The sequence below is a fragment of the Onychomys torridus genome, chromosome 6 (genome assembly GCF_903995425.1).
Source record: "Onychomys torridus chromosome 6, mOncTor1.1, whole genome shotgun sequence".
Classification (NCBI taxonomy): domain Eukaryota; kingdom Metazoa; phylum Chordata; class Mammalia; order Rodentia; family Cricetidae; genus Onychomys; species Onychomys torridus.
Window position 1 is genome coordinate 89,844,611 of NC_050448.1, and position 22,594 is coordinate 89,867,204.

The following is a 22,594-nucleotide window of genomic DNA, read 5'->3' on the forward strand; positions in this document are numbered from 1 at the left end:
CCATATTCTTTTATATTGAGCACCTACTCATTTCAGTGATACTGGAAAACTACTCAGTTTTATTTTCTGTCAATTTTAATATCATAAATATCTTTTTTTCAGAAAATGGTAAATACCTGACAGCATCAATTTTTAAGCCTACAAACCTAAAGAAAAGGGAGATGGGTTACTGAATTATTGTTTAATTTTTTTTCTTTGATGCTTCACATAAACTCTGTAACAGGGTTGTAATACATGACATTCTATGGTGATTAAATGTGTTAAGATGTGAAGATATTTGATTTTGTTTTTTACACATTTAGCACTACTTCTCACTATTTATCATCTGATCCAAGTTTGGGGTGTACAGTTCTTTTAAAACCCAATGCTCTACAGTTGTGACTTGTAGGTCAAGGCAGATATTTCACAGGGCATAACAGTTCAGTGAGGAGTATTCCCTTGTATATTTTGGATGTTTAGGAATGCATGGTTGCTGTTTTCCTTCTCCCTTTATTGCTTATGAATTATGTATTTCCCCAAGGGCTTTCCATTTACAATATCCTGAAGAGGAAATACCAAGAATGAACCCTTGGAATCATATTTTTCTATGCAAAGTTGAAGTTTTTAATCTCTTCTATACAAAAAGAGAGAGATCTATAACTGTGTTCACTATCATGACATTACTAATTTTTGTTTCCAGTCACTGAAAACATAAGTCTGATTCAGATTAACAATATCATATCCAGCATGGTTTGTAATTTTCTAGGATCTTATTAACTTAGAATAACGTCCTTTTACCTCTAAACTCCTTCATGAGCAGTATTTATAGAAAAAACTTAAAAATGAATTTAACACTCAACATCTAATACATTTCTTCTTAAACCTAAGCAATTAGAATTGTTAGCATTTCTCCTTAGTTACGATGGAGTAAGAAAGTTGTGATAACATTTGCATTGTGCTTTGCTTTTTATTTAGGCAGATTTTAAGCTATATTCCTCTTTCATTATGTTAACATTAGCATATTGTTATTTTTTAAATATTGAGAATAATCTCAGGAGTGGAAGGTCTTTGACTTGGACATATGTGACAATGATTGAGCTGTGGGTGTCCAGTGATTGTGCATGTTAGTTTTCCCTTTGATAGAATAATTTCTATAAACCATCTCATGGACCTGATAGACTGAATATAAAATGAGAAAAGAAGAAATATGGCCCCTTTTCATATTTTTAATATAGATAATGTGCTGAATTTTGACTGGCTTTCTGCTACTTGAACAGATGTGTATTTCTTTATTGCAATCGTCTTTGTTAGAACTGCTTATTCATATTTTATACCTCTTCCTTCTAACACTGAGTGTGTCACTTATGCCTTGATGACATGAGATCAATTATTTAATGATTTTTCTTACTCATGTACATTATTGCTTTAAACATGTGCTGCTGGAGGTTCATGTAAAGCCATTTTCAAAGTGGGCTATATTGTTTTGGGAGTCACTTGGACTTCTGACAAATCATTTGAAACGTGCCTAATGTTGACTAAGATTTTGTTAGTCTGTGGTTCTTTTTGGTTAGGTCAAGTCTATAGACTTTAGGTCAAGTCCTTGTATTTTCCTATCAGGTTTGTAAGCTCATATCTACTTCTTTCTTAATAAAAGGAACTGTATTACATTGATCATTTCCAAGACTCTGGCAGTTTCTAAGGCTTATGATAATCTATAGCAAAACCTAAGCTTGCCATTCCTCTAGACTTCCTCATGGAGCACCCTCACTGATACACTGGCCCTGTGACCTTCCAACCCATGGTATCCACTTGATCTTTCCAGAGTCCTTTGTTTGCAAGCATTTTAATCACAATAAACTTTTAAGGGGAAGAAAAATAGTCAAGTATCAATATTCTAAAATGTAGATGCAGTCAAAGTACTCTATTACAATTTGCTAAAAACCATTTCTGGCTCAAAAGTAAGAAATTTCAATTAAGATTTGAGAAGTTTGTACATTTCTCTTTATTCCTTAACTCTGTTCAGTAAATTGTTATAATGAGCATTGTTTGAACTCATTCTCCTGTCTGCTATGCAGGAGTCTTTTCTGTCTTTAAATTTTTGGAATCTGATTGAGTACACTTCCTTTGTGACTCACCTTTAATGATTTGCTAAATTACCTTGCCATTCTTTAACATATATTGCATTAACTTGCTGAGTAACACTATCTTCTCCTTGGTGATTTTCACTATTCTGAGAAGTAGTAGTTCAATGTGATAGGCTAAGAGAAGGTTGGGCTTTCAGATTCCTGGATTTGAATTGCATGTCTGTTCTTATAACTTAAGTGACTCTTCCTAACATGTTAATATGATGCAAAAACTACTTCGTTATTATTGCTGTGAATATTGAAGATGTAGGATTAAATTATAGTGGGATCATTGACTATCTTAGTATATCTTTCTCTCCAGAGATCACAGTATATCTGCTTATATTTAAGAGTATACACAGAACTTGAAATAAGAATTCAGAGACCTAGCGATAACCTTTTCTGATTACAAGTTAGTATACCAGAAGTCATCTTTTAATTTTCTACAGGTTTAGTCACCATTCCAAGTCATCCCAACATACTTGTTACTCAAACACAACAACATAATATTTATCTGACTTTTTCTGTGTTGTCAAATATCACTTGATTATTAAAATCTTGAATTATTTTTTAATTTTACTGAAAATATTGTAACCTTTAAAATTAGAGTTTACCATAGAAGTATTTATGGACTGCGTATATAATTTGTAAATCCATTCTGCTTCAGTTATTATAGCTAATAGTACATGCTTTCTTCTCAGATGAGAATCCACATAAGTTGTATCTTATTTCAAATTAATTAGTCAAAATTACCAGTATTATGATTACTCACTAACTCCATGATATTTTAAGACCATCAATTTCTCTACAGTCCTAACAAATGCAACCTTGACTGAAATCTATATTTCAAAAAAAGAAAAAAAAAACCCTGCTCTACAACTCAAAAATGTGAATTTTTAATAATGCATAGCCTTTTTTTGGACATTGAGACACAATACTTGTGAGAAGCAACTTGGAAAAAGAAGGACTTATTTTAGCTCAAAGGTGCAATGCAGGGAAGACACAGTGACTGAAGCCAGCTACTGTCCCTAATGCAGGAGCTTCAAATATCATGCTCAAATATGGAAGGGTGAACAGGAAGCAGAGATAAGGGCCTAAGCTGGCAGCCTGTAGCCTTCCTGCCCATCCCTACAGTTCTATCTGCGCTCTCAGCCTGGAGCCCAGAGTTCTGTAGCCTTCCAAAAGAACATCAGCAAATGGAAACGGAATCGAACACAGGGTCTGGTGGGAGACGTTTCACGCTCAAGCTCTAATACCCATTCTCAATACCTTTATTTATTTTCATTGCATTCAGGGACCTCCTGGTTTACCTGGTCTCAAAGGTGACCCTGGCTCTAAGGGTGAAAAGGTAAGAGTAAAAGAATGTGTTATTGGGGCTTTATAACAGTAGCAGCATATGTGATAACTTTCTCAGTCACTTAAAAGGCATTTTCGAACCCTACCACTGACATTCTGATCATGGGTAAAGATAACAATTCTCAGATTCTCAAATGTATTTAGAGTAGAAAAAGTATGCAGAGAGTGTGAAAACAAATGCTCCAGCATAAGTGCTGTTTCCTTTCAAGGATCTCTTTTAGAAACTGTATGGAGATAACATATGTTTATGCTAAATAACTCCCCCCGCAAATAGACTGAATAGCAGTGACCATTTTTATGATTTTAAACATGAAAATAAACGTTTTAAGCCAGAAATGTTTTTCAAGTAATAATATGTTCTTTCAGAATTTATATTGTTTTAGCACATAAGAAAACTGAGCCATTTGTATAATGGAATTAGTATGGCTTGGATGGTTTTGAAATCTCCAGAACTCTTCTAAGGACAAAACAGCCCCTGAAAAGTAGGAAACATTTCATATTAAATGAGGTGCTTACTAAAATAATGAGTTCTCTGGGTTTTATGTTTCCGGTATTTTGTTTAGACATTATTTTTTTAAGTTTATCACAAATGAAGCACTATTGATTATTATTCTTGTTCTTAGAAAGTTCTTTATCAGCAATACTCCTGCACTTGTAAGCAGTAAATGGTCTGTTATATTAGATGGAGGTTCTGAACTTTAAATTTCATATAGAAGTGTTATAAAATAATCCCTCCATTCCTTTGATGATATTATGTTTCATGAATTTAATCATTAGATATTTTATGACTAGAATTTAATCATGGCTATAACACATATTACTGAAGTTTGTTTACTTTCTTTTCTATAGGGACATCCTGGTTTAATTGGATTGATTGGTCCACCTGGAGAACAAGGGGAAAAAGGTGATAGAGGACTCCCTGGGACTCAAGGTTCTCCAGGAGCCAAAGGGGACGGGGTGAGTACAGTGCAGATAGCTCTCCCACTTCACTATATCAGCACAAATATAGTTGTACAACCACACATTTTTCCATCATAATCATTGCATTGCTTTAGGGTGCTCTTACTGTGTTCTACTTTAACCCATGTGGTTTTTTTTAATATTTTAATAAAATAAAATATGATTTATGCTAAAAAAAATAAGAGATACAATGCTGTAGATGTTTGCTTACATACTATTCTTGAATATACATCACATGCAAAACTTATTGAGAGCTATAGGGATGCCAAAATGTATGTCCATGTGGTCTTCATGGTAGAGCCATAATGTGAAAGCCCTATACTTCAAAGAATGGCAAAAAGTTTGGATTACCACAAAAAAGAGTCTTTTACTCATAATGAAAGATTCTTAGATATTTTTAAATTTTCAGAGCTTTGTAATAGATGATGTGGCAAAACATGAAAATGAAATGAACTGAGAACCTAATTATGTTTGTTGCTGTTTCTCTCCTAGGGCATCCCAGGTCCCGCTGGTCCCATAGGCCCTCCTGGTCCTCCAGGATTACCAGTAAGTGCAATAGAAAAGAATCACGAGGTAAAATGACAATCATGTCAGTGCAATCTATAGTCCACACTTCTACCTGTGTATCTGTCTTTGTGTTTTCTAGGGTCCTGCTGGCCCGAAGGGTAACAAAGGATCTTCTGTAAGTGCTTTTCTAATTTCCATATAATGCTCCATTATATGAAGCCTGTTATTTCCTTCTCATTTCATAGATTTTCCTGTTTGCTTTCTAACAGGGACCTACTGGCCAGAAGGGTGACAGTGGTCTTCCAGGGCCTCCTGGGCCTCCAGTAAGTGTATATTAGAAAGAAAAAAAAAAACGCTATTAATAGGCAAATGGGTGCAGGCAATTGTTTCTATGGACTTTCATAACAAAGGGAAAAGCAAATTCTACCCAAATATTGATTTTGTAGGAAAATGCAACTATTCCCCTAGGTTGTCAATTTACATGTCAAGAATCATATTTTAATTGATATCACTCCTAAATATAAAGATTTCTTAATTATATACTATACTAAACATTAATTTTCCAAGATACACAGTCTGGTCACATGAAATTAACAGAATATATGCCCACAGAAATATATGTATAAATGACTCCAGATATAAAGATGAAAACTTAGATTCCACGGTGTTTTTTCCTACTGCATATAGTGATAACAATACATGAAACAATAATAGTAAGTGCCATTTATTAGCAATGACATTTTCCAAAGTGTTAGTATTAAAGTGTAGACATATATATATATATATATATATATATATATATATATATATTAAAAAAAAAAAAACAAACAAAAAACATATGCTGTTTTTCTGCTCAAGTGTCTCCAACTGTTTGTGTATTGCTTTAGTCAGACTACAGGGCCGAGGCTCAGCAGGCTGCCACTGTGGAAGCTTGGAATCCTAGAACAAAGCCTCACAAGCTTGATTTCTTCTGAAGCTGTGGGGAAAGGAACTATTTTTATCTTCTAAGCTTATCCATGACATTCTTTTCCTACTCTTTCAATCTTGCCCAGATCTGTGTTTCTGTGACCATTTTTTCTTTCTTTTTTCATATGAAAAAATAATAATGCACTAGACCTCCCAAAGTGATTTCATCTTATTTAGTTATATCTTCAATCATGCAAGTTATGAGTATGATTTCATTCTGAATTATTGAGCTGCAGGTCAGAAATACCATATGTACATATATGTTGGGCCCAAATTAACCAGTGATGATGCGGATTAACAGTTTGGGGTGGTTGTACTCTCGCATATGGGTAAATTCAAGTTGACAGCATTTACTTCCAGGGTAATACAGAATAATATAAATCTATACATATTTAAATATGATATGGGGCAGATTTTTTCAGTACTTCAGAAGCTATTACTGAATAAATTTTAAAAAAAATGGATATCCAAAGAGCTTTGTATCAGTGTTCAAATCCCCAGAAATTCTGATAGTTAGTTGTGGTAATGCTATATAAATCAAGACTAATTTAATAAATAACAGAGTGACTTATATAACATGTCAGCAAATTTCTAAAATATGTTAATTTACAGATCATGTACCAGCAATGATCTGATTTGTATATCTACCTCAATATCTCTACTATGATCTTTTAAAAGAACTTATATAAATATATGTCTAAAAATCTTTTCATATATTAGGTATTATTAGTTTAGCTACTGATAGCTAACCCAAATAATTCCTAAAATAGTAAGTACTAAGTAAATTCACAGAATATCCTATTTTCTGAAATGATGATGTTGATATCCATCCCCTTATAGGGTCCTCCTGGGGAAGTGATCCAGCCCTTACCAATCTTGTCACCCAAGAAGACGAGAAGACACACTGAAAGCATTCAGGCCGATGCAGGTGATAATATTCTTGATTATGCAGATGGAATGGAGGAGATATTCGGTTCCCTCAATTCTCTGAAACAGGACATTGAACACATGAAGTTTCCCATGGGCACGCAGACTAATCCATCACGAACATGTAAAGACCTGCAGCTTAGCCATCCTGACTTCCCAGATGGTATGTCAACAATGACTAAGCAAATACCCTGAGTTACTCAGCCACTAAAGTGCCTTGTCAGCTCATTCATTTTTCTTAATATAATTAATAATGTCTCTAAATGAAACTAAACCAAGTAACTATTACTTTCAGCCTTGTAGATGGAAAAAATAACTTATTTATACCATGTAGTCCAAGAAATGCTTTGGAAAATCCTCTGCAATATCATGTTTCATTAAACTTGACAAGATTATTTTTGGATACTTATCATTTGCACAGATATATTTGATATGGCTATATAATTTTGTGGCTACATATAACCATAAAAATGGCTAACGTCATAATATTTTATGTGCACAAACATGCATGCAACTATATTTATTTCTAACTTACTGACTTAATGTGAACTACTAATCTTATGTTAAAATGATTGCATTAATATTAACTAATACAGATATGTTAATATGATTTAATACATTAATCTGAATAATATTTATAAGTTAAGTAGCTTAACCCCTGAATGTTTGATCCATGGAATTAGCAAATACAATATATAAAAATCATGATGACTTGTGGCAAAAACTTAGTTTTCAGAGCTGGAGGGCCTTAAGAACAGCAGATGCTCTTGCAAAGGAGCTGGGCTCAGTTCTCAGCACCCACAGGATAGTTTACAACTGTCTATAATTCCAGTTCCAGAGGATACTTGGAACTTCTGGCCTCCACAGGAATCTGCATGCATAAATTGTACATACATACATTCAGACAAAACAATCATAGACATAAAATAAAACTAAATTTCTTTTTAAAATCATTTTCCATTGATGCACACATAGCCAGACAACTACAACCAGTGCACTTAATAGTAATAATTCTTTACTGTGCATATAGACTGTAATGCCTTGTGTCTGTCCTGTCTGAAGTATAAACAGTTTTGGGTTTGATAAATAATTGGTAAAGTCATCTAATTAGTGAATTATTGAGTATTAAATACTTTTCTAAATTCTCGGTCTTTCACTTTATTCTGAAGTATGCCCATCTGTCTTTCAGTCCCAGAAAATTATTGTTTTGCATGATTGATTTTAAATTAATATTAAAAGCCATGTGTATATAACTCAGTATTTCCAGAAAAGTCAAGTATAATTCACAAGTAGCCCTATAAAAGAAAACCATCATAAAAGCTTATTATTTTAAGCACAGTTCATTAACATTAAAACATGGTAATTGGATGCTACATAAATGGGTATCCATGATTCTTAAATCAGTATTTACTTCAAAAAATACATTAGGTCCACTTAAAAAAAAAGAGATTTTTACTTTTAACTGGCATCATATAAGTAAAAAGGTGGTATGATTTAGCTTAACATATGCTAGAAAATTGCTGTGCCGATTCTGTTTAAAATCAGTGACAATTAATAGGTTCTTGTTTGGTTCAGAGGACATGGAAATGGTTATAAATGAATGTGACTATGTCATGCATGTTATACACCTTAGAAATCAATAAATGATTTAATCATGAAAACTAATCACCAGGCATAAAAATAAGAACCTCTGTTGAGTTATGAACCATGTATGATATAGAAGTAGAGCTAAAATGAAAAATAGTATAAATCCCAGAAATGTTGAGCCCCCTGTGGGCTATACTTTCCAATAGTCTCTGTATAGTACCCCACTTCATTAATACTTTCAGCACTAATTAAATGAGATTATTGTCATTTGTTACATATTTATGAGGTTTACATAAATCATTGGGCAGTGATTCTACCTACAGGTACTCAGAGTTGAATATAAAACTAATGGCCTGGAGATGATCCTCTAACTGTATAGATAGGAAAACACAAGATAGCATATTATGATATTTTTATGAAAATAATATGAATGTATTTCAATAAGAAGATGGGTCAACTTGGGTCAAAGCAATGCTAGTAACTTTGAAGGTTTTATTTTCTCTGAAACCATAAAGAGATCATCAGTCATGCTAAGAATCAAAAGATTATTCCAGGAAAAGTGTGGCAAACATTGGAAAATTTATGATGAAGCAAGACCCTAAAATTATTTAAACCCCCCAAAATACCTCACTAAGACTTATCAGTGGTAAACAGCCAGCAAAGTGATTTGTAGCAAATTAAAAGAACACAAAACAGCGTCAAAGTAAGCTGGCTAAGGAGCTGATAGACTATTCTAGCGGGAACAAAACATGATGATTTTTGAAATTTAGAGATAAAATAGTCTTAACTGAGAGACAAATTGAACATAGTACCTATGAGATGTGGAACTATGTAATATTCTAGTGGTTTTATTTATTCTTTGTATGCTTGGGTATTTTTTGCTTATATGCTTGGGTATTTTTTGGATATTTTTGAACATATATATATGCATACTTGATACCACAGAGGCCAGAAGAGGGCAATGGATGCCCTGGGGCTGGAGTTACAGAAGGTTGTGTATCTCCATGTGGATGCTGGGAAATCAATTGAGATCATCTGGAAGAGCAGCCAGTGCTCTTAAGTGCTGAGCCACCTCTCCAGCCCTGATACTCAACCACTTTACTGAACAAATGTATCTTAAGAATTCATCCATTAATATATAATTATGAAGGATATTTAAGGACACTGTTAAAGAATGGAAATAATTAATACAAATTGAAAGAATTGATACAAATTTATTGTCTATATGATTCAAAATTACATATCCCTAAAAGTATACAAAATATTAAAGATGGTGTGAGTTCTAAAGTCATAGATAATTTTTGTTTACTTGTGTGGTTTTCTTAATAATCCTGACTTGTGTCATATGTGAATGTACTGATGATGTGGTCAGAAAAAGTGTGAATATTTTTGTTACTTAAGGTATTCAAGTTACATGAAAAAATATAGAAGCCATTGAAATTTAAAGCACTTCACCTAGTTATATGAAGTATTAGATAATATAGAACTAGGTGATACTATATTTTTCCATGTTCCCCATGTTCCTATACAAAATGATCAGTTTGAACTTTTTAAGTTTTAAAGGGAACTGAAGTGATGGCTCTGTGGATAAATCTGCTGCATAAGCATGAGAAGGTGACTTTTGAACTCCATAAGTGCTGGTTATGGATGCACACATCTATAATTCTAATTATTGCAATAGAGGTGTCAAGAGGATCCCGGGAGCTCACTAGCCAGCTCCAAGTTCAGTGAGAGACTGTCTCAAACAAAAGATGGAGAGATAGAAGAAAACACACATTTATCATTGTCCTCCACCCACATGCACACACATGTGCAGATACAAATGCACACACATTACAAACACATACACAAAAACACTTAACTTCATACTTGCTGTAATTCAGATCAACATTCAAACTGAAGTAGCAACCTAAGTATGTCAGGGAGAGAGCAAAGGAATCATCACATACCTAATTTATCTTCTAATAACCCTGGGAAAATGTGTTGTTGTTTAGTGAAAGAATAATGTTATGTGACTCTCCTTATTTACCATCTGCACTCACAGAACACCAAATAATAGTCATTACCATAATCAAATTTGTTCTACAATATTTCAATTATGGTTTTAATAGCAGAAAGCAGTTCTTCTTAGGATGCTGTTCAAAAAGGAATTGAATTTACCTAGGTTTCTCTATAAAGTAATGTTAAAACCCCAATGAAATGTAGATCAATCACCTTCTTTTGTTCCACATGAAAATATGTTGATTACAGAACTGAGATTACTAAAAAGTGATGATACATGTGTGATTTGGGCTCAAGTACACCTGATTCTAACTCAAAATGAAGTTGTCTTGTGCATGGATAAGTGAATGTTCATAGTTGAAAGGGTTACATTTGAACTGAACCCTAAGTATGACAGGAATGATAAGTATTAAAATGATTATCCCAGAATGACTTTTAGGCTCTCTACAAAGATTTGAATCAAAAGAGACATAAAATAACTCTGCTCAAATATACACTGATATATGCCCCCCCAAAAGCATGAAATTTCATATTTAATGCATTTCATTTTGATACTGTTGACTCTCTATATGAGATATTATTGTTTTAACTTGTAGGTGAATATTGGATTGATCCTAACCAAGGTTGTTCAGGAGATTCCTTCAAAGTTTACTGTAATTTCACAGCTGGTGGTGAGACGTGCATCTATCCAGACAAAAAATCTGAGGGAGTAAGTACCAATCTGTTTGGTGGTGGGTGTTTACAGTTCCTGCCATGTTTTTGCAATATTGAGCTAAACAGGAAAATTATACTGTCGTCTTTTCATTTATCTGCTTTTCTTACAGGGTAATTAGAACGTTTCATTTGCATAAACATGAATAAGGCACCAAACTGATGTTCACGGTTTACAGACTCTTCTTTCCTTTATTTTTTTACCCAGATGTATTCTTTAAGCACCTGCTTGCTCTCAAAAATTCTATGGCTTTCCATGACACAGCACAGCTGAATCTCAGATCTTAGAGTGTGTATGGTATTCTCTACCCAATTATTACATGATAGAACTTGCAGCTGCATATTATGCTCAAAGTGCAAATTTTTGTAAAATATTAATCTCTTCTTTAAGTGAACATATGCCAACTTTACATATATTTTGAACATTTACTCTCACCAAAGAAATTCCTTGATTTTTACCTCACAGTATTTGCACACTTGAGGTGTATCTGATACAGGCAGATACCCAGTATGAAGAAGTGTATTCAACTAACGCCATTACATTTTTCTGGTATTTTATAAGTAGGACAATTTTTTATTCAGTTAATAAATCTCATTTTTCTTAGTAAGCAGTATGGGCAGAAAGAAGAATGGAAATTCACTTGAGATAAGTTGCCTAATGTTACGTGTGGGAAGTCTTCTTTTGAGAAGAAAAGTTAATTCTATGATTGGAGACTGTCTGATGGGGCAGGCTCTCCACTTGGAAAAGACATAAGAGGTCTTACTTACACGAGACCAAAGACATCACTTACATAAATTCTGTTCCCTAATAGCCTGTAACATTCTTTTTGAGTTAGTCTCCCCCTTTCCTTTATTTTTAGGTAGCAAATCTATCAGGAAGCTAATGGCTCAATCTTCCTTCCATGAAATTCACAGGATCTAGCTTGAAGTTTGCTCAGATCTCATTTTGTACAATGCAGGGCCCATAGGATTTGGAACACTTTGTAGCCTCCTAATCCTACTGAAATTTTCTGATGTGAATGATGCTATTCATCAATTTTTCCCATTCTTTCACAACAGGTACGAATTTCATCATGGCCAAAGGAGAAACCAGGAAGTTGGTACAGTGAATTTAAGAGAGGAAAACTGGTATGTTGTCTCCTCCACATGCAACAATAGCACAAATTCCTTAGGTGAAGCTCCAGTTATGTGTCCTTAGAAGTTGAATACCAAAGCACAAATGATGCCTTGCATTATGGCTTCTCATTGGTCAGTCTGTGAGGTCTTAGATACCAATAATATCTTAAAGCCTAAAGCATTGAATCAAAATAACCAAAAGTATTTTTGAAAAAAAAATTATCAAATAAAATACCAAGTTTAACCTTGTAAGTTATTTTTTCTAAAAGTAGCAAGAATCAAAGCACAGCACCTATCTAATGTCTCTGACTCCACTTATTTTAATTTCTGTCTGCATGAAACCCAATTATTCTTTATCCCTCTTTTCCATAAGAACTTATGGAATTGGGGATTTTGAAAACAAAGTTATTGATGCAAATATTTACTAAAATTTTCTATGGTACTATGTTTGATGATGATTAAAAAAGCTATATATTATCTTAAAATGGACAAATTCACATCTATTCTAAGAAACAAAAACATCACAGAAGACTGCGGTCCCTGGGATATTATTAAAGATTCAGGGAAAGTAGATATAGTAAACATTTCTGAAAACCGAACAGTATAAAAACCAACTTTTACTTCACACCAAGATTTCTCAATTTTTCTTATTTTACTATCTTACCAATTAAAAGATGCATAACTATGCTGAAGTATCTCTTGGAGACAGAACATTTGTTTTCTCACAATACTTACTGATTAGAAAACAAAAACAGAGATAAAGTGACTTTGTCATAAATATAGGCAGTATTGTAGTGACTGAGTTTTGAGGGAGTCACAGTGCTGTTAGCAAAGCCCCTAACTCTGGGGTAAGTCACATTTTTTCATCAAGTGATTATGTTGCATTGAGTACCAACCAAGCCCTGGCAGCAACATTCACAGTCAGTGTTTAATTCTTTATGTCAAGAAAGAAGAAAAGTCTTCATATGCCTTTTCATTCTTTTCTTCCTAGCTTTCATATTTAGATGTGGAAGGCAATTCCATCAATATGGTGCAAATGACATTCCTGAAACTCCTCACTGCCTCTGCCCGACAAAATTTCACCTACCACTGCCATCAGTCGGCTGCATGGTATGACGTGTCATCAGCAAGTTATGACAAAGCACTTCGGTTCTTGGGTTCTAATGATGAGGAAATGTCCTATGAGAACAACCCACACATCAAAGCATTGTATGACGGCTGTGCGGTGAGTCCAGCCTCAGTCTGCCTTCTTTCCTGGGCGAGTGTGGGGGCAGGGTAGATAGCCCAAAGCCAGATGTCTCTCTTAAAATAGATACCAATTATGATTAAAACTTGGTGCTTATCAGTGACACATCAAGGTAAATTATATTAGAAACCACTAAGGAACATGCACACACACACACACACACACACACACACACACACACACACACACTGAAATACCTAAAAATCTCTTTTGAAGAGGTAATAGAAGGTAATATTAGATGATGTGTTCCTGTGTCTATATCCAGTGTTTGAAAAATATTACCAACAGTCACTCAAATAAAAAAAATTTAAAACAACATAATAATTCCCTAAATCCATGATTTTGAAATGACAGATTTGCCATTCTGTCATTTATAGAACAGATGATTTTTCCTGCCTGTCCTTTGATAAGATCAACTTCCTAGCTTTGGAAAAGAATTTAACATGTGGGAATTCTATAGCCTAGCTTGGTGTTAGTGATTAGAAACATCTCCATTGCAAGCAACAAAGTTCATGATTTTAGCAAAGTGAGTCTGGTCCAAGAGGAACAAAGAGGAGAAAATCAGTGGAAGAGGCAATGCTATGGAAAACTGCCCAGGTTATTGCAGTTTATAAAATTGAAATATATCAGTAGAAATGTTTTGATCTTGTCTTATTGATTTGTCACCACTCTTTGGTGTTGTGAACCTGGGAGAATGGAGCCTAAAAATAAGACAAACTAAGGTCTCACGCAATAGCCAGTTTTATTCAGAGCATCAGGCAATTTATATTCTGAGGGTTAAGCAAAATCAAATGAATAAGTTCATGTGGGTTCAATCTGCAAAGAAACTCAAGGACAATGGCATGCTTGGAAACATTTTTTAATAACCAAAGTAAGCAGCTATGTGTAATCTAAGGCAAACCCCAATCGAATTTAGGAAGGGGCATGAATGTACATTCTAAGAACAAACCTATGCTTAGGAGGAATAGAGGTCACAAGACTCTTGTTTTTTGAAGTTTTCTAACAAGTTCTCAAAATTATCCTGACACAGCTCCACTCTCAGACCATGTTCTGACATACTTTATTCTGATTTCTCATAAAATTATTGAATTATTTTTGTGACTATATATCTAAAGTCAGAAGGATTTCTTATTTATGTAAGATCGAATTTCATATTTAATTATGTGTTTTAACTCAGATCTTTTTTAACCATGACTAATCGAGTAATTGAAATAACATAGTGAGTATAATTGTCAACAAATTTTAAAACTTCATGTGACATCAGTGATAACAAATGAATTCTTACATAGTTATCAGGGATCTCTCACTTTCTTAGCTCAGATTAGATAGTTAACAAAGAAAATAACATGAATTTTAATATTTATTAAGTGATGACATGACTTCAATTTTCTGCTTAATTTTACAGTCCAGAAAAGGCTCTGAGAAGACTGTGATTGAGATCAATACTCCGAAAATTGATCAGGTACCCATCATTGATGTAATGATCAATGATTTTGGAGATCAAAATCAGAAGTTTGGATTTGAAGTCGGTCCAGTTTGCTTTCTTGGCTAAGATTTGTATGAAGACTCTGAAACCAACAGAAGAAGTACCTTGGTACTTGCTGCCAACCCAGTTCATGCCACATGCAAGTTTTGAATGAGGACAGTAGAGAACATGTGTTTAGGAAGTATGAATGCCTGCTGGAGGCACAGTCAGAGGAAAGAAGTCCTGATAGTCATAACAATGTAAGATAGTGTGGCTGAGATGGCAACAAGGCTGATTCTTGATCTCAACCATCATCTCTCCTTTCCCTACTTGGATTTCTTTGGTGCTGTAGAAAAAAAAGAGAGAAAAATATATATTCATTTAAAAAAAAAAAAACCATGGTGCTCATTCCCACCCATCAAAGATAGTAAAGGTGTGTTTAATAAATTGTAATTATTTTATGTACAGTTCTACACTGTCATTCATGTGTCCACTTCCAAAACTTGCACGTGACTCTGAATCCCACCTAGCTCTCATTCATGACAATTATGGAACTGTGGTGACAATAAATACAGTGTGACAAAGACTAAAGTTGTAATTTCTGATGACTCGAGTCCCTTCCTTTGATTAATAATAAAATGCCTTTGTATATGTTGATGCTGAAGAGTTCAGTTATTTGATGGCACAAATTACACTAGGGCCAATCCAGACTTTCAGGAGCACACACCAATCAATTCTTTTCAGCCGACAGGAACTTATTGAATTTCAGCCAAAAGTCTCATGCATTTTAATGCTTAATTTGGTGCTACACCTCAAATATTTTCCTCTCAGAACCCAGATTTCACAGAGTACTTGTATATATGAAAAGCAAGAAAGTTTATATTTTTTGGACAGGAACGTATGTATGAAAAACTATTGTTAACATCCACCCAGTAAATAACTTTGTGTACAATTATTTCTCTACTTAATCTTCTCTCATTGTCTTCAGTGTGCTTCAGTAATGCCAACTAATATTGAAGATGGAAATTAAGCAAATGTTTATGAATCTGTGCAATGTTAAAATTTTAAACAATGAAATTTTTACATCTGATCTAAGTAGTATAGTAATAACAGTCCCAGATATAATTTTATTTGCCCAACGAATAAAATTCCTTTCCTCTTAAGATAATTATATTCCACATTTGACCAACCTAGTAGCTAAATACATATGGGTGGGCTGCTTTAAAAGTCATATTTATTCAAAACAGTCAATCCCCCTCCTTTGTCCACTAAGGTATTTTCTTTCACATAGCTTGAATTAGGAATAAAATTTTAAAATCACCAACTGAACTTTGTATCTATTTTAAGTAATATATGTAAGACTTGAAAATAAATGTTTTATTATAATTTCTTATATGAAGTGTTAAATTAATTGATACTAGATTCCACTGGAACATTTATTAACTGATAATTTATCAAAAAGAACATAATCTGTAATATTGACAATTAAAAGTGAACATTTGTAATTCAGAATTTCTTTATTTCTGAAACCAAGTTTGTAAATGTCCTTTGGAGGAGGGAGATATGAATTTTATTAATAAATCAAGTCTTGTCTACCTGGATGGGTCATTTTCTTTCTTAAACAGGTTGCAAATCACTCTCTTCTACAGAAAGGCTTTTGATTGTCATATTTGACCATCCAGATGAGAAACCTCTGACATCTGCATGTTAGGCCTCAAGGATACGTTCTCAAATGTATAATGTAGTAAGCAATGCATGGCAAGCTCTATTTCTAAGAAAGAGATATTATATTTAGTATTTCAAAAATATTCTTACAAGCAAATGTTTTACACAGTCTCAAACGTGTTCATGATTTTAGTACTGAAAATATTTTCCAAGCATTTTATTTAAAAGTATTAAAATCATAATGAAATAATATTTATCAAGAAAGGTTTCTTACATCAGATAATTATGTGAGTCAGCATATATCAATGAGATATTATGTTGCTTATCAACTCATGAAGGAAGTTGTCTTTTTAAGTGAAATAAATTTGACACCTAAGAGATTGCTATTCTTTTCATATATGAACATTATTTTCTACATGACAGCAGGATTTTTTTCTCTTCCTTGGGATTGATTTCATCTGGAAAATAAATAACTTCCTAGTGTATAAAGCACATTTATTAGCTGCTATTTGAATAAATATAAGTTATTGGAATAAAAAAATATAGATGATCATTTTAATCTTGCAGAAGAATGGGTCACATCCTAACGCACAAGACTTTTGGCATAATTCTCTTTCAGAAGTTAAATTATAGGCCCAAAATAAAATGACAGTGGGTTATTTTGAATGAATCAACATATTTCATCAAATATTGTTTTAATGAAACCCATCACAAATTATCAGAATATTTGGAGAAATGATTATTAATTGACATTTCTCCAATATATGCATCAAAAAAGCGTTTCATTTCTTACCTTGTGTTGGTATTAGAATCTGTTAGGATCATTTTTAAAAAATTGAGATGGCTCTATTAAATTTTATTCATATGTGCACATAAGATTTGCCAGAATTTTTCACACAGGAGCTTCTGCTTCTGTACAATTTAAATATTTTTTCTTTATGGCTCAGGGCGTAAGGAATCACAAAGCTACGATGGTAAACATCTGTCACTAAGCCTTCTAGTCATCCTGATGTGGTTGGTGATAAGCTTATTTAGAATGCTGTTACTATACCTGGATTAAAGCAGCAATATACATATAATTTACAGAATGCCTTATACATTTTATACCTTTCTGTATAATTATTACTACAAACGCCAAATGAATAACTCCTAATTGAGCATCTTCCCAGTGGCTACTTCTACACCAAATGCAAGGATGTGAAAGAGACATAAGAATGCAAAGGTAGTTTTCTAAACTGATCTCATGGTAAAAATGTCTTATAAACATGATTTTTTTCAGAAAACTTATATGTTTTTTAATAATACAGTTCAGGAAAATGATCCTGAATCTTTTTTTTAATTCCATTTCACAGTCTTCTGCATGGAGGATAATTGCACCGTATTAATTAAATATCTAGCCCATGTCATCTAAAGAGCAGTAGCTGCTGCTGAAGATTTCCTGCTACTACTGTTATCATCACAGGATCAGTTCCTAACATGTAGCTGAGATCACTCTCACATGACACGTACAGTCCAGAACTTCTATAAATATTTAGTTGTTCAGAAGTTAATCCTTACACCAACTTGTCATTACCTAGTCCCAAACTAGCAGAGTCTCACCTGTCAGGTTAGAATTCACAGGTTACAAAATAGTAGCAAGCCTTGTCACAAGCCATGTTAATATGCAGCAAGTTCATACTCACCAGAAAAAGCTCCATATCTCTCTTCCTTGTACCAGGATGTTTTCCTTTCCAGAAGGGTAAGTTTAATAGGTTCCGGTCTCTCTCAAGTACTATACTTGGCTCATCCCATCTTCTGGCACTGGCTGTAACATTAGCCATAGCTTGATGCACTTGCAGCCCAGAGAGCAATGAAGATTGCAAGGTGATTTACCGTGAAGTAACTGACAGGAAAAATGGCCTGCATACATTACAAGTTCAGCAATAGCTACCTATCAACCCCTAGAGAAGCTTCAGTTTTTGTCTTATCTAAATCCAGTAGTCAATAATTATGAGGAAATTTGATCAGCACAAAACAGAATGACAGAAAAGTTACAGAAACATGGTTAAGTTTTGTTTTCTTTACAAAAGCTACAAGTTGTAGTAATCTCTGGAATGCTTTTTCACTACAGCTAGAACGTGTTTAATAGCATCCTTTCATTGACAGGTCTGTCTGCAATACTATTGACAAGAAGACAGACATAAGTACCCAGCTCTATTTTCAAATTACCTTTCTATGTCTTTTATTAAATAGATTTTAATTTATCAATGTCTATAATTAAATAAAGAGGTAGACAATGTTTCCATAATAGAAAAATTTATATTTTATAAAATGATGAGTAAAACTTACATCCTTATACCTCTTCTATCTACTGGCATTCTATCACACACTGTGACCAGAAAGTAACCACTAAATTCACTAGCATTTAATATCTCTGTTCTAAACAAAATATTTGCATGTTTTCCCAGCAGAAGGGAATAGTTCTAGAGCAAAAAAGAAAATGTATCTGAAATGAAAGAGAATTCTTTGATCAAACCTATGTGGGCTTGACTTTAAATTTAGTGGTGCAAAGGCAAACAGTAGGAAAATTTATTTGTAGAAATCACCAACCAGCCTTGTGCAAACATGTATAAATAAACCCTTAAAACAGAAGCTTGGGTACCTCATCTAATTTAGGAAAAAATTATTTTTAAGTTCTTAAGTAAGAATGATTCTTATATCTTCATGTGAGTATAAAGATTTTACCTGAAAGCATGCTTAGCTCAAAAGTAAATCCAATATAATTTTATAAATAAATAAAATTGCAACTGGAGAGAGGCTCAGAAATTAAGGGAGAGTTCTGCTCATACAGAGGACTTGAGTATGGTTACCAGCACTAACTTAGATAGCTCACAAATAACCTGTAACTACAGATCCATGGATTCCTATACTTTCTTCTGGCCTCCTTGGGCATCTACTCACTCATACATATACAGATACACATTACTAAAATTAAGAAATAAATAAATAAAGCACAGTTTTAACATTGACCATGAAATAATTGTTTTTTTTAAATATGGCTTATCTTTAGTTTGATAAAGTTGCAGAATTTTATCAGTTGTGATAATGAGATTCCTGACACATTTCTAAGAGAAAAATATTCTAAAATTCTAGAAGACATCATGTTTCATAGGTGATTTGCATATGCTGAAGATAAATGCTAATCTTCATGCCTACTTGTGGTTTGGGGTCTCAATTATGACTAGTCTTTGAGAACAAGCAACAACAATATCCTATTCATGTCTTCAAATTAGTTCTTTTCATATAAAATCTTCATCTGTAAGACATAAGAAGAGATGAATCATCAAATAAACATAAAAAGTTATGAACAGTTCTTCAAGCTAACTCTAGGTAATGTCATTCAAGTATAGCATCTGGAAGTAAGTTCAGTGGCAGCCGTAGTGAATCCTTAGCAGCTAGTATGTGAGCTTCTCAGCAAAACCCTCAGTGATGCAAATCCTTCAGAATCATACACACTGTTATGAGAAACATTAGTATTTATGAAGTCTCTGAGTTGTCTTTAAGTTGTACATCTGTTAAACAAAAGGAATGACATGTTCAGATCAATCTGTGTCTCTGGAAAATCAGAAGACCCAGTCAACTGAGGGAAAAATAAGACTACTTTTATACTTTATCCATTCCTGTGCATTCAATCATTTCTATATAAAGTCTTTTTTATCAAATTCTTTGTCTGAGAGGAGCCATATGTAACAGTCTCAGGAAGTTTGGGGAACAGAGAACACTAATGTCTAATTAGCAATGAAGGGCTTTCAATGACCCATGAATATCCTTTTTCTGTTCTTTTTTTATTTTACATACCAACAACAGTCCCCCCTTCCTCTACTTCTCCTGCTCATCTCCCATCATCTCCCCCCACCCAACGCCCATCCACTGCTCAGAGAGAGTAAGGCCTCCCATAGGGAATCAACAAAGTTTTGTATTGGTTAAATTATTAAGGCCACTCCATGTAGTTAAAAGGGGGGTTTATTTTATGGCATAACTTACAAATGAAGGGATAGGTAGATTGTAGGATCTGGCAAAGGCATGGCACAGTCCAGCGGTATTCTCTGGAGAACTCTACTCCATCTACCTCCAGCATTCAGGGTCCGGGCACCAAGAGATCCTTCTCATTTGGATCCTGGGTCTTCAGCGTCCTCTCTCGGCCCCGCCTTGTAGGCATGACCATTAGCAAAGCCTCAATGGGGGTTGGAACTTCCAGGCCAAGGCTGGAATGGCTACCCACTACAGTCTGGCATATCAAGTTGAGGCAGAACAAGCCTCTCTCCATTGTATGGAGGCTAAGCAAAGTATCCCTTTATAGGGAATGGGCTTCAAACAGCCAATTCATCCACTAGAGATAAATATTGGTCCCACTACCAGTGGCCCCACAAACTGTTCAATCCACACAACTGCCACCCACATTCAGAGGATCTAGTTCAGTCCCATGCAGGTTCCCCAGCTCTCAGACCAGAGTCAGTGAGCTCCAATAAGTTCAGGTCAGCTGTCTCTGTGGGTTTCCCCATCATGATCTTGAACACTCTGTTCATATAATCCCTCCTCCCTCTCTGACTGGACTCTGGTAGCTCCACCCAGTGCTTAGTTGTGGATCTATGTATTTGCTTCCATCAGTTACTGGATCAATATTCTTTGATGACAATTAAGGTAATTATCAATCTGACTATAAGGGAAGGTCAGTTCAGGCACTCTCTCCACTATTACTTAGAGTCTTCACTGGGATCATCCTTGTGGATTCCTGGGAATTTCCCTAGCACTGGGTTTCTCTCTAACCCATAATCATTCTCTCTATCAAGATATCTCTTTTCTTGCTATCCCTATCTGTCCCTCCCCCAACTCTACCATCCTATTGTTCCCTCATGTTTTCCTCCCACCTCCCCTTACCTCTAACCCCTTCTCACCCAAGCTCCCAATTTACTCAGGAGATCTTATCTATTTCTCATTCCTAAGTGGATCCATGCATGTCTCTCTTATGGTCCTCTTTGCTACCTAGCATCTCTGGAGTTGTGGATTGTAGCCTGATTATCCTTTGCTTTACACTAGTGTCTTCTTATTAGTGAGTACATACTGCATATTTCTTCTTGTTCTGGGTTACTTCACTCAGGAATTTTTTTCTGATCTATCCAAAATACATGAAAATTTCATGATGTCAGTATTTTTGTTTGTTTGTTTTTTGTTTTGCTTTTTTTTTTTAACCACTGAATAATACTCTGTTGTGTAAATGTACCACATTTTCTTCATCCAGTCTTTCATTGAGGGGAATCTAGATGGTTTCCAGGTTCTGGCTATTACAAATCATGCTGCTATGAACATAGTTGAGCAAATTCTTTGTGGTATAAATGTGCATCCATTGGGTATATGCCCAAGAGTGGTATCACTGGGTCTTAAGGTAGATTGATTCCCAATTTTCTGAGAAGTCAACATGCTGATTTACAAAGTAGCTGTACAAATTTTCATTCCCACCAACAGTGGAGGGGTGTTCGCCTTGTTCCACATCCTTTCCAACATAAGCTGTCATCAGTGTTTTTCATCTTAGCCATTCTGACAGGTGTAAGATGGTGTCTTGGAATTGTTTTGACTTGCATTTCCCTAATGGCTAACGTTGTTGAGGTATTCTTTAAGTGTCTTTCAGACATTTGGGATACTTCTGTTGAGAATTCTCTGTTTAGATCTATACCCTGCAGAATGGGGAAAGATCTTACATACATACATATATCCATATATAACCTGATGAAATGCTTTCTGTCTATTAAATTAAAAATAGTAATTATCATGGAGATTTTTTTTTATATTTTCATTGTTTTCTGTGTGCAGCTGTGTTCCTTCTGATTGTTTTCTGTTGGCTTGGCATATCCTGGAGAGGAGTTATCAGATGACTGGTTATATTTTGACAATTAATTTAAAAATGACTCCAGTAAGGTAGTCATTTGAACTGAATAAGAGATACCTTCA

The 22,594-nt window shown here is 34.3% G+C and overlaps 1 protein-coding gene across 1 annotated transcript in view; it reads left to right on the forward strand.

The window, feature by feature from the left end:
* The window catches only part of Col11a1 (collagen type XI alpha 1 chain), a 181,596-nt gene extending 165,055 nt beyond the window's left edge, over nucleotides 1-16,541 (forward strand). The window contains exons 58-67 of the mRNA XM_036190104.1: nucleotides 3,397-3,450; nucleotides 4,308-4,415; nucleotides 4,911-4,964; nucleotides 5,065-5,100; nucleotides 5,195-5,248; nucleotides 6,732-6,981; nucleotides 11,003-11,115; nucleotides 12,177-12,245; nucleotides 13,225-13,458; nucleotides 14,885-16,541. Of these exons, the coding sequence (XP_036045997.1) occupies nucleotides 3,397-3,450; nucleotides 4,308-4,415; nucleotides 4,911-4,964; nucleotides 5,065-5,100; nucleotides 5,195-5,248; nucleotides 6,732-6,981; nucleotides 11,003-11,115; nucleotides 12,177-12,245; nucleotides 13,225-13,458; nucleotides 14,885-15,031 (1,119 nt within the window). The 3' untranslated portion in view covers nucleotides 15,032-16,541. The remainder of the gene's footprint in view (nucleotides 1-3,396; nucleotides 3,451-4,307; nucleotides 4,416-4,910; nucleotides 4,965-5,064; nucleotides 5,101-5,194; nucleotides 5,249-6,731; nucleotides 6,982-11,002; nucleotides 11,116-12,176; nucleotides 12,246-13,224; nucleotides 13,459-14,884) is intronic.
* Nucleotides 16,542-22,594: the final 6,053 nt, after the last annotated feature.